This window comes from Tachysurus vachellii, chromosome 19 (assembly GCF_030014155.1).
Source record: "Tachysurus vachellii isolate PV-2020 chromosome 19, HZAU_Pvac_v1, whole genome shotgun sequence".
NCBI lineage: Eukaryota > Metazoa > Chordata > Actinopteri > Siluriformes > Bagridae > Tachysurus > Tachysurus vachellii.
The window spans coordinates 6125946-6138115 of NC_083478.1; the positions used below are offsets into that span (position 1 = coordinate 6125946).

The window sequence follows — 12170 nt, forward strand, 5'->3', positions numbered from 1 at the left end:
GACAAATGTCCAGACTTCATCACAGAGCCGAGTGTGTTTACAGTAAACAGAGACATGTCTCAGGGACTCGTAATCCTTCACCGTTATTTACAACTAACTTTCCTCACAGCCAGAGAGACCCGCGATAACGGTTACGTCACAATGAAACGTTTTGCGCATGCGCGAATCGGTAAAGCCACGAGAATTCCATAAAACGCCTTCTATGGCATCATTGTGACGTTGCGTGTGACGTCATAAAGGGTGAATCGAATGGTCATACACAATTGATTCTATATCGCCAAATTTCATGTTTCAGAGAGAAAGGAAGCAAATGTTTGCTCCCAGGATGACAAGATTTGTGGAATAAATGGAATACAAGGCAATTGAAAATCAGGTGTATTCAGAATCTACACCTTCAAGGGTTCTTCAGCCTGGTGGTAAGGTGAGCTTCATTAATGCTAAACAAGGCATAAGAAAGCTGTATCCTGAAATTCCAATCTGGTCAGCGCCTGCTAATGACAGGAAGGATTACCACAGACAGAGTAAAAAAAAGCATGCACTGTTTACGCACCAGCATGGCTTTATTATTGAGGGAATTGATGACATTACCCCCCTTTCCTGTCCACGTCTGATCAAAAGTATTTTAAATTCCGTCAATAATACAACAGCGAACCGAAAGCTGATCAGAGAATTAAGTGAGATGAGAACTGGTTACCAGAGGAGGACTGAATCACAGATGCCATGGTTCTTTACTAATGTCAAGGAGCAGCAGGATGTAACCTCCTCTGAGATAGGTATAACACCTTTGGCTGATACTCCAGTCAATTTGGTTCAAGATAGAGAAGTGAACCAAAAGCCGCTCAGAAGACCAACTGAGTTGAGCAGCGGTTACAAGAGGAGGACCGACTCCTATGACACACGTGTTCAAACCTTGACTGTAACTCAGAGCAAACTGTTTGAAAAGAAGAAAAGGACAAGGAGAGAACTAAATAAGCTACCAATTGGTCACCATTGGAGGACTGAAAAGCCACAGATCTCTTCTGATCATTTCGTGGGGCAGCAGGACGTTAGCTCTTCTAAGACTCATATTCCACCTTTGGTTGATACTACGAACATCTTGGTGCAGAAAACCACTAAGGGTAGCTTCAAGGAGCAGCAGGATGCCAGTTTATCTCAGACACATTATCCACCTTTGACTGGAACACCGACCAACTTATTCAAAAAGAAGGTGTCAGTGAAAGGACTAAATAAGATACAAATTCGTCAGCCTACAAGGACCGGAAAACCTCAGAAAGATGAAGATTTCAAGAAGCAGCAGGATGTTAGCTCCTCTGAGACACTTCTTTTACCTTCAATTCCAACAAAGGATTTACAGTCGATCAAAGGACTACCTGGTCATGTGAGGAGGACTGAAATGAGAGAGCTCTCCAGTTGTAATGTTAAAGAGCAGCAGGACACTAGCTCCTCCAAGATAAGTCTTCCTTTGATTTCAACTACAACCAGTTTGGTCAGAAATACAACCAGGTGCCGAATGTCAATCATAGGACTAAATGAGATATATATGAGCCACCAGAAAGAAAAGAAACGATTAAGGTGAAGCAACTGTCCAACCACAGCCCACGCTTGACCATTACCAAGAAAAAAGTTGACTTTATATAAAAAGTCTTGATTCTGTAAATAAAAACAAACAAACAAATAAATAAATAAATAAAAGCCTTTTCTATGTGTGTTTTTTCCATATTAGACTAACCTCCTCAACAAGGTTTTTAGACTTTTAGTACTTATAGACCCTGACCAGTGAACCAATATGAAGATGTGGTCATTGACAGTCAAATAACTGGACCAAATCTGCTATTCCTCTCAACATGAAACTCCCTGAAACTACAAGTACAATCTCTACCCATCCCCATAAGTATCAACTACTACATCACTTACCGTCTTCTCCGCCAAGCTGTCAGACCTACATAAACTTAACTGTAACACATTACTGAAGACTACAAATAATCAGCTAGCTTTAAATGAAGAGTCAACTTCAAGTGGTTAAGAAAGAGGTCAAGGTAAAAACAAAGTTTTAACCTTAAATTGAAAGAGTTGATTGTAAATGAAGAGTCAACATGTTTAAGCATGTTGTGTAGTAACATCGGGACATGCTTAACGATAAATACGAATAGATATGAACTGTGTGGAACAACAGGTAGTGATTTGTCTAAATCAGTCTCCATGTCATAGATGTGGACCTAAAGCCTTAGTCATGGACTCTCGGGCTGTGAGGAACGTTAGTCGTAAATAACGTTCAGGATTACGAGTATCACCTTAGGGAGTTTTTTCTTGCGCCGTCGCCTCCGGGTTGCTCATTAGGGATAGAGATATATATATATATATATATATATATATATATATATATATATATATATATATATATAGTATTTTAAATTTTAAGTTCATCTCTTTTAAATTAATTTTAAACTTTATTTGTATATATTCATGTATTTATTTTTATCCTTATTTTTTCTTCTTCTTTATTATTATTATTATTATTATTATTATATATTTATTTATTTCTTTTCTCTCTCTCTTCTGTTTCCATACTTTTGTAAAGCTGCTTTGAGACAACGGGAATTGTTAAAAGCACTATAGAAATAAACTGTTTACTGTTTTTGTTTACTGTAAACACACTCGGCTCTGTAATGAAGTCTGGACATCTGTCTGAATATGATCTTGAGTATTTCCTCTATTTAAATACTCATAGTTATGATGGTTTTCTTCACCTCCTCCGCTCATTATACCTTTCTGTTCAGGACAAAAAGGTACTATTTAGAAAGTGCTGAAGAAGTGCTGAAGAAACTGTAACGGTTTTTACCGTTATATTTAAAAGAAAGCTTGGTTTAAAATATAACGGTAAAAACCGCGCGTGCACTCTATGTAGCCATTGCTAACTTAGCTAACAGTAGTGTTTTACGGGAGTGTTTTAATATAAGACGTTGTTGTTAGTAACGAAATTAACCGCTATGCGCATGCGCGAATCCCGAGAATTTCTATACAACGCCTTTTATGGCATCATGCCGAGGTTGCGTGTGACGTCATAAAGGGTGAATCGAATGGTCATACACAATTGATTCTATATCAATTGATTCTATATCACCAAATTTCATGTTTCAGAGAGAAAAGAAGCCAATGTTTTCTCCCAGGATGACAAGATTTGTGGAATAAATGGAATACAAGGCAATTGAAAATCAGGTGTATTCAGGATCTACACCTTCAAGGGTTCTTCAGCCTGGTGGTAAGGTGAGCTTCATTAATGCTAAACAAGGCATAAGAAAGCTGTATCCTGAAATTCCAATCTGGTCAGCGCCTGCTAATGACAGGAAGGATTACCACAGACAGAGTAAAAAAAAGCATGCACTGTTTACGCACCAGCATGGCTTTATTATTGAAGGAATGGATGACATTACCCCCCTTTCCTGCCCTATTTTAAATTCCGTCAATAATAAAACTTTATATTTCTTTTTTATTCTTTCGTGATATTGGCTGTCACGCCATAATGGGTGGAGTGAACTACTATGACAATCTCTCGTGCATAATTGATTTTTTTTTATTCTTTATGTTTCAGAAAGAAATTAAGTGAATGTTTTCTCCCAGGAGGACAACATTTGTGGATCAAATGGAATACAAGGCAACAGAGAATTACATTCATGTATTCAAGACCTACACCAACTGATGACGGGACGGGTCAGCACAGATCTTTTTGTGTGGATTCACTGTTGAAGGAAGCGATGACATTACCTCAATTTCCTGACCACATCTGATCAGAACTACGTTCAGTTTAACATTTAAATGTCTTGGAATGGCATAGTCAAAGCCCATAACTCAATACAATTGGGAATCTGTGGCATGACTTGAATATTGCTGTGCACTAACGCAATCTAAATGTCAAGCTGGAGCAGTTTTACTGTGAAGAATAGTCAAAGATCCCAGTGCCTGTATGTGCTAAGCTAATAGAGACATACCCCAAGACAGCAAAAGGTGGCTAAATACCTATCAACCTCCAGATTTCTGCTTATTTGTATTAATTATTGTACTTTCAAAATCATAAGCCTGTTGTGGAAATCCAATGGTACAAACCCCCTTAAAAAATCCATTTTAATTCAAGGGGTTAAAAATAGGCAAACTTTAAAAAGAGTCAAACGTCATGATAACTCTTGTAAATACAACTTAATACAATTCACATTTAAAAAAGGGTCACCTCAAAAGTTTGCTTTTTTAAGTTGTCTTTTTTACAACTTCACCTAACAGTGCTGCTGTAATTCAGTCACATCTGGGAGTGAAATATTAGCTCGAGATCTGGGAGAAATGTATCCTTGTGTTTGTCTTCCTCTGCTGGTCAGACTGAAACATGTGGATATGTTGAATCCTAGATCTCAGATCTTAATTCAAATGTGACGTTCATTGTGCCACTAAAAACAAAGATTTTGCTATGGTTTTAAGTCACTTATACGTTTAGATGTTGCTTGTTAGATTTAGTAATCAGATCAGTAAACTAGTCTAAACTTAGATACAAAAAAGCTTTTTCCATGAACTAGGTCTTCCATCAGGGGGGCACGGTGGCTTAGTGGTTAGCAGGTTCGCCTCACACCTCCAGGGTTGGCGGTTCGATTCCCGCCTCCGCCTTGTGTGTGTGGAGTTTGCATGTTCTCCCCGTGCCTCGGGGGTTTCTCCGGGTACACCGGTTTCCTCCACATTCCAAAGACATGCATGGTAGGTTGATTGGCATCTCTGGAAAATTGTCCGTAATGTGTGTTTGCGTGAGTGAATGAGAGTGTGTGTGTGCCCTGCGATGGGTTGGCACTCCGTCCAGGGTGTATCCTGCCTTGATGCCCGATGACGCCGGAGATAGGCACAGGCTCCCCGTGACCCGAGGTAGTTCGGATAAGCGGTAGAAAATGAGTGAGTGAGAGTGAGGTCTTCCATCATTAAACAATCTACAGTGGTATGAAAAAGTGTTGGACTGATTTTTTAATTTTTTTGCATGTTTGTCACACTTTAATGTTTCAGATCATCAAACAAATGTAAATATTAGTCAAAGATAACAAAAGTAAACACAAAAGCCATTTCTAAAGCTTTGGGACTCCAGTGAATCACAGTGAGAGCCATTATCTACAAATGGCAAAAACATGGAACAGTGGTGAACCCAGGATTTGCCAGCCGACCAAAATTACCCTCAGCTTTTAATACAAAAAAACAACATAAAAAAACAGTCAACTTTAAAATAAAAAAAGTCCACTTTTTTTACAGGAACTTAATAGTCTTATTATAATTCTAAAGTTAATAATAATAATAATTCTAGAAATGTCTAAGGAAACTTCATCAAACGAAATAACAACAATCCCAATATCAAGAACTCCTCAGAAAAGACCATACAATCTCATACATACCAGATCATTCTTTCACTCATTACTTGCAGGTCCAGACACACATGACATTAATAATTTTCTAAATCATATCAAACAACCAAAATGAACTGAGGGATATCCTGAGGGAAGACCAGAGATAACCTAACAGATCCAGATGAGATTTTTAACACATGTAACAAAATGCCTCATAATAAAGAACCAGGTCCTGACAGTTAATAAGCTGAATTCTGTAAATTGCACTATTATGGCACCATTAATTAACAGATTAGTATCAAAATTAAACAGAATATGACTCTACTGACATAAACGTATCCTACCAGTACATCACATCATCTGAAACCCAACAAACACCCCACTCGAACCTTCTAGTTACTGTTATACCTCACTAATTAAAACAGACACAAACCTAATAAACAATACTTATTAATAATATGCTGGTGACCTTTTACTGTTCACACAGAAACCAACAAATTTAATACCTGGAACTATTTACACAACTGAAAAATATACTAAACCGTCACTTCTCAATTAACTGGAGCAAATCTGCTGTTCCTCCTCTCAACATGAAACTCCCTGAAACTACAAGTACAATCTCTACAATAAGCATCGACTGCTACATCACTTACTGTCAGAATATCCACCAAGCTGTCAGACCTACATAAAATCAACTGTAACACATTACTGAACACTATAAATAATGAGCTAGATTTAAATGAAGAGCCAACTTCAAGTGGTTAAGAAAGAGGTCAAGGTAAAAAAAGTGTAAATGAAGAGTAAACTTAATGACTGGAAAGAGGCTATTTAAATAAAAGAATAAACATAAAAAAACTACTACTACTACTACTACTACTACTACTACTAATAATAATAATAATAATAACAATAATAATAATAATAATAATAATAATAATAATAATAATAATAATAATAATAATAGTCAATTTCAAATGACAAGAAGTCAACTTTAAAAAAGATTATTTGGCTGTAAACTCAAAAAAGAAAAAATCTCTAAATTATCTGCTGTGTGTGTGTGTGCATGTGTGTGTGTGTGTGTGTGTGTATATATAAAACTGTGCCGTGTGTGTGTGTATAACTGTGCCCTGTGAAGGATTGGCACTCCTTTCAAGGTGTTCCATGCCTTGTGCCCTGTGTAACCCTGAGGCTCTGGCTCCCCATGACCCTGTGTCAACTTTTAATGAAAATAGATAACTTTTGAAAAAGAGTCAAGTTAAAAAATAGTCAATTTTATATTAAAAGATGATTTAAATGAATAAACTGAGGCTCTGGCTCCCCATGACCCCTGTGTAGGTTAAGTGGACTGCACATCAGTGGTGTGTGCATGGCCTAGGTAAGGCAGAAGGGTTTGATCATTCTGACTGATGACTGATTAATCTGACTGCCTCGGGGAAGAAAGTGTCTTGGAGACTGATGGCTTTGCGGATGCAGTGATTTTTTAAAGTGTTGATGGTGGCGAGGTCGGAATTTGGCTTTATTTAGCCTCCACAGGAACTGGAGGCACTGCAGGGCCTTATTGGTGTTGCGAGTCATTGAGAGTTCCTCTATCATGTGTAGATATACTTGGAGCTTTTGATTGTTTCTACATTTGTTTTGTTGATGTGCAGTGTAAGTCTAGAGTCCTCCTGAAGTCCACAATCATCTGTTTAGTCTTTTCAATGTTTTATATTATTCTGCTATCTGGTTCACTTTGCCGAATATTGACTCATCACTGTTGCAGTGAGGCCCACGGCTGTAGTGTAATCAGCAAACATGATGATGTGATTTTGAACTGTACTTTGTACTTTTTCATAGTAGTGACCCAGCGGTGGGGGGCACGGTGGCTTAGTGGTTAGCACGTTCGCCTCACACCTCCAGGGTTGGGGTTCGATTCCCTCCTCCACCTTGTGTGTGTGTGGAGTTTGCATGTTCTCCCCGTGCCTTGGGGGTTTCCTCCCCCGGTCCAAAGACATGCATGCTAGGTTGATTGGCATCTCTGGAAAATTGTCTGTAGTGCGTGAGTGAATGAGAGTGTGTGTGTGTGCCCTGCGATGGGTTGGCACTCCGTCCAGGGTGTATCCTGCCTTGATGCCCAATGACACCTGAGATAGGCACAGGCTCCCCGTGACCCGAGGTAGTTTGGATAAGCGGTAGAAGATGAATGAATGAATGAATGAATGACCCAGCGGTGTTAACAGCAGTGGACGGAGCATACAACCCTGTGGATTTCAGGGTGGTGGAACTTTGTTTTCCAACGTTATACTGTATATTCTCTCCCTCTCTCTTTTAATTAATAAGAACTAATACAAGTACATTTCTCTAGTTTCTACACTTTAACTAAAACAAACGAATTGCACCTTTTTTTTTGTCTGGTGCAACCTGATGATTACTAGAACACCTTAGCATCTCTGGGTCGACTATTTGGTCTGCGCCAGGCTCGAGTAATCGCTGCCATATACACTTCACTTTAGATTTGAACCTAGCTAACTGCACAGGCTGCAGTGGAAGATGGCATCTTCGGAACAGTCAGAGCAGGTAGTTTCAGTATGTCAGCATATACGATTATTGCATGATTTAAGCCGTACACGTGTTCTGTCAACCCACGATGACATTAGCATGTTGAAGAAAAGTTTTATCGCACTTAATGTCTGCTAGCTGGCTAGCTGTTTCTGACAGGTGTGAGGCTATCAATAACACGAACCGAAGGAGCTTTAGCATCACGTTACAAGTGTTGAAATAATGTTTTTGTTCATGACACGTGGACAAACGCAGTGGATCACGTTTTTTTTTTTGCACGTATAGCGAACCGTGTGTGCATTCTCTGATAGCCTAGCCTAGCGTAGCCTAGCCTAGCCTAGCCTAGCCTAGCCTAGTTCAGAGTCCACGAATCTGACAGCTAGCATGCTAACAGAGCCACACTTTCTGGTAGCCCAGCTATAGCACACAGTATTTTTAGATTAAAAACTCTGCTCTGTTCATCAACATTGATCTTGTGTTGCAATATTTCACACCACTGCACTGTGACACGAATCTTGAATCTGATTGGTCAGAAACTGTTGATTTTATTTCTATAGCAGCATCACAGACAGTAGTCAAGGTGCAAAGGCACAGGTTTGTATCATAACACAGGTGTCCAAACCTTTCCAAAAAAAAGATTTGAACACATCAAAATATCAGCCTGCGAGTCACCAAATATTACAAAATCACAAAAAAACACTTTTTAGCTTTAAATTGGACAGTTTTTACATCTGAATTGGGTGAAAGGTTAACTGAGGAATCACAGCACTTAATTTGCTTAGTGGCTTAGTGGTTAGCACGTTCGCCTCACACCTCCAGGGTTGGGGGTTCGATTCCCGCCTCCACCTTGTGTGTGTGGAGTTTGCATGTTCTCCCCGTGCCTCGGGGGTTTCCTCCGGGTACTCCGGTTTCCACCCCCGGTCCAAAGACATGCATGGTAGGTTGATTGGCATCTCTGGAAAATTGTCCGTAGTGTGTGATTGTGTGAGTGAATGAGAGTGTGTGTGTGCCCTGTGATGGGTTGGCACTCCGTCCAGGGTGTATCCTGCCTTGATGCCCGATGAAGCCTGAGATAGGCACAGGCTCCCCGTGACCCGAGGTAGTTCGGATAAGCGGTAGAAGATGAATGAATGAATGAATGAATGAATGAACATAACATCGCTATTCGTGAATGATTTTCCAAGCTTCGTGATTAAAAAAACATCACCACTTATAATGTTATTAAAGTTATATGCAGACTTTCTGACCACCTATCATAAACTCAGGCCAATTAACATCTGTCACATCTGCCGCATTTATTACTTGGGCAAGACTTTTGACACCCTTGATTACATTGTCGCTTCTGTTACGTATTTGTCGATACGTCAAAGGGTTTTCTTGGTGTTGAGAAATTTGTGGAAAAATCTGAAAAATCAAGCTAAATAAATGTCTTCACAGAAATTGTCACTGTAAGGGTGGGTCGTATCACAAAAGTGTTTGATGTTTCATGATGTAAATATATTATATGGGTCTGTGCATTTCCAAAACAGCAGGTCTTGTAGCGTGTTTACGGAGCTCAGTAGACAGTACCGACTGTAAGTAGTCAACAGTTTGAAAAAGAGAAGAAAGCAAGCTGGTTGAGGCACCGTGATACCCTAAGTATCGTTCTGCTGGGAAATCTCAGTACTTGGTTTGCACCAATGTTTAGGTAGGTGGTATGTGTCAAAATAACGTCCGCATGAAGGCCAGAAATCAAGGTTTCTCAGCAGAACTTTGCCGGCTTGCCTTCTTCCCACATAACTGACACACATTTACATTTACGGCATTTAGCAGACACTCTTATCCAGAGTGACTTACACTCGTCTTTGTCTTATTTTCAGTTTATACTCCTGAGCAATTGAGGCCCTGCAGTGGCAACTTGGTGGACCTGGGATTCAAACCAATCACCTTCTGATCAGTAGTCGAACACCTTAACCACTGAGCTACCACATCCCCCCCCCACACACATGTCAGTCCACACGATGTAAAAGAAAACACGATTCATCAGACCAGGCCACCTTCTATTATTGCTTCATGCTGAAGTTCTGACACTCATGTGCTCATTATAGGTGCTTTCAGTGGTGTATAAGGGTTAGAATGGGCACACTGACTGGACTGCTGATACACACCTCATACACAGCAAGCATTGATGCTCTGTGTATCCTGACACCTTACTATCATAGCCAGCATTAGCTTTTTCAGCAGTTTGTGCTTCACTAGCTCTTCTTTGGGATTGATCCAGACAGACTAGATTTCATCCCTGTACACATCAGAGAGCCTCGGGCTCTCTTGACCCTGTCCCTGGATCATCGGTTGTCCTTGTCCCGCATTTGGTAGATAGTCCACCACGTAACAAGGAACATCTCACAAGCCCTGTTGTTTTGGAGATGTTCTGACCAAGTTATTCAGAAATCACAATTTAGCTTTGTCAATGAGACTCAGTAACTTACACTCACTGATTTTATTGGCTTCCAACACATCAACTTTTAGAACTGATTGACTTGCTGCCTTACATATCCAACCTTTTGACAGGTACCTTCGTTTTTGTGTCACAAGACAATGTTATTCACCTGCCTGTAGTTTTAATGTTATGGCTAATCGGTATATAAAATAATATAAAGTACGTTTATAGGTTTGCTCACAAACCGGCAATACGGTAGAGTAGCATTGCATTAAAATGTGTTATGCATATTTGGGGAAGTCGTGGCCTAATGTTTAGAGAGTTTGACTCCTAACCCTAAGGTTGTGGGTTCGAGTCTTGGGCTGGCAATACCACGACTGAGGTGCCCTTGAGCTTTCATGAAAAAAGGGATAAGCTTTTTGTTAAATCACACTGACGTTATGTTGTTTTGAAGCTGTAGAAAATAGAAACCTTGCAGAAGCTAAGTGAATTCTCACTGAAAGCCTAACTGAAGCATTTTAACTCGAATATGACAGGAATATGATCAGCTCCTTGGGATTAAATCCACACTTCTGTCACTCACTCATGCATATTTAATTTCATAGAATCATCAATGGCTTCCGTCACCTACGCCGTGTGTTTATTTGTTAGAAGGTGATAGAAGAGTTAGTGTTATATAATTATCTCCATCCTTACAGTTCACACAATATAGTGAGAGTAAAACAGTATTGTGATGGAATATTTGTGCAAATGAGCGATTTTTACCACACGTTGCCGTGTGTTAAGGAAAAACTCGCTCAAGTTTGTTTCGATTCGCGCTCCAGATTTAACTTCGAGGAGAATTTTTGCAAACAATAAACGCGCTGGAAAAATTTGACACGGTTATTTTAATTATGTGATCGATATCGTCTGACAACCTGCTATGAAAAGTAATTAAAATAAATAAGTGAAGTTTGTGGAGTGTTTTGGGTGTAGTGTGTAGAAGAAGCCACTAGGTAGAGCTGTAATACAAATCTGCTGTTTTCTTTGCAGAACGGAATTTCAGGCAGAGAAGACGGTCCTCCACGAGAAGCTCTGGTAAGTCTTTTTACACCGGATGTCAAATCCTGTCTCACTAAACACCTTTTACAAACCTACCTCCGAAAAAACAAACAAAAAAAATCTACAATTTTTCTATACACTTAGAATTCTAAACTGTGCAGATTTTCATGCATTTTCAACATACAACATGGTTTGTTGACTGTGTTTTGGATTTGGGTGCGTTGTCTTGATCCATCCAGGTCACCAATCAAAACTGATACTGCTTATGACTAAAAAAAAAACCTTAGGGAAAAACCTTTAACGTGATAAAAAGGTGACATTTCATAACTACATACGCTTCTGAAAAGGACACAGAAGTGAAAGATGTTTCTCTCAACCACAAATTCAAACTGAAAAGAGTTACAGGTATATCTGACACCTCGTCTGAAACGTCCTCTGTTTATGTTTCATTTACACTGCATCTGCACTGATGAGTCCTTATCTACATTATACAAAATACAACTTCACCTTTGTCTGAATCCAGCCTCATCGATAGCGTTCGGATTTTCCCAGACAACACACGTGTACGACTGTTATATAAAGATGAAGATTCAGGGGAGGAAAAAAGTAGCCAATGTTTTTCTGCCCAGTTTCAGTGATTCTGTCCCCACTACAGTTTCCGGGGTGGAACTTAACCTTTTTGCCACGCTTGCGCTGTTGTCGCTCATCCGCTCGTTGTTTTTTGTGTATTGTCTTGTATTTATAGTTTGCACTGTCTTTTTTTCTGCACTGTCTTGTTTGTCTTGTCCTGCACGGTTTTGTCTGTCTTG

At 39.6% G+C, this 12170-nt stretch overlaps 1 protein-coding gene across 2 annotated transcripts in view; it reads left to right on the forward strand.

Annotated features, from left to right (window-relative positions):
• Nucleotides 1-7815: 7815 nt before the first annotated feature.
• The window catches only part of pex14 (peroxisomal biogenesis factor 14), an 82524-nt gene continuing 78169 nt past the window's right edge, over nucleotides 7816-12170 (forward strand). Inside the window, exons 1-2 of one of the 2 annotated variants that reach the window (XM_060893641.1) lie at nucleotides 7816-7919; nucleotides 11353-11397. In XM_060893641.1, coding sequence (XP_060749624.1) covers nucleotides 7893-7919; nucleotides 11353-11397 — 72 coding nt within the window. In that variant the 5' untranslated portion in view covers nucleotides 7816-7892. Of the gene's footprint in view, nucleotides 7929-11352; nucleotides 11398-12170 lie in introns of both variants that reach the window. The other variant, XM_060893640.1, reaches the window with a different exon arrangement.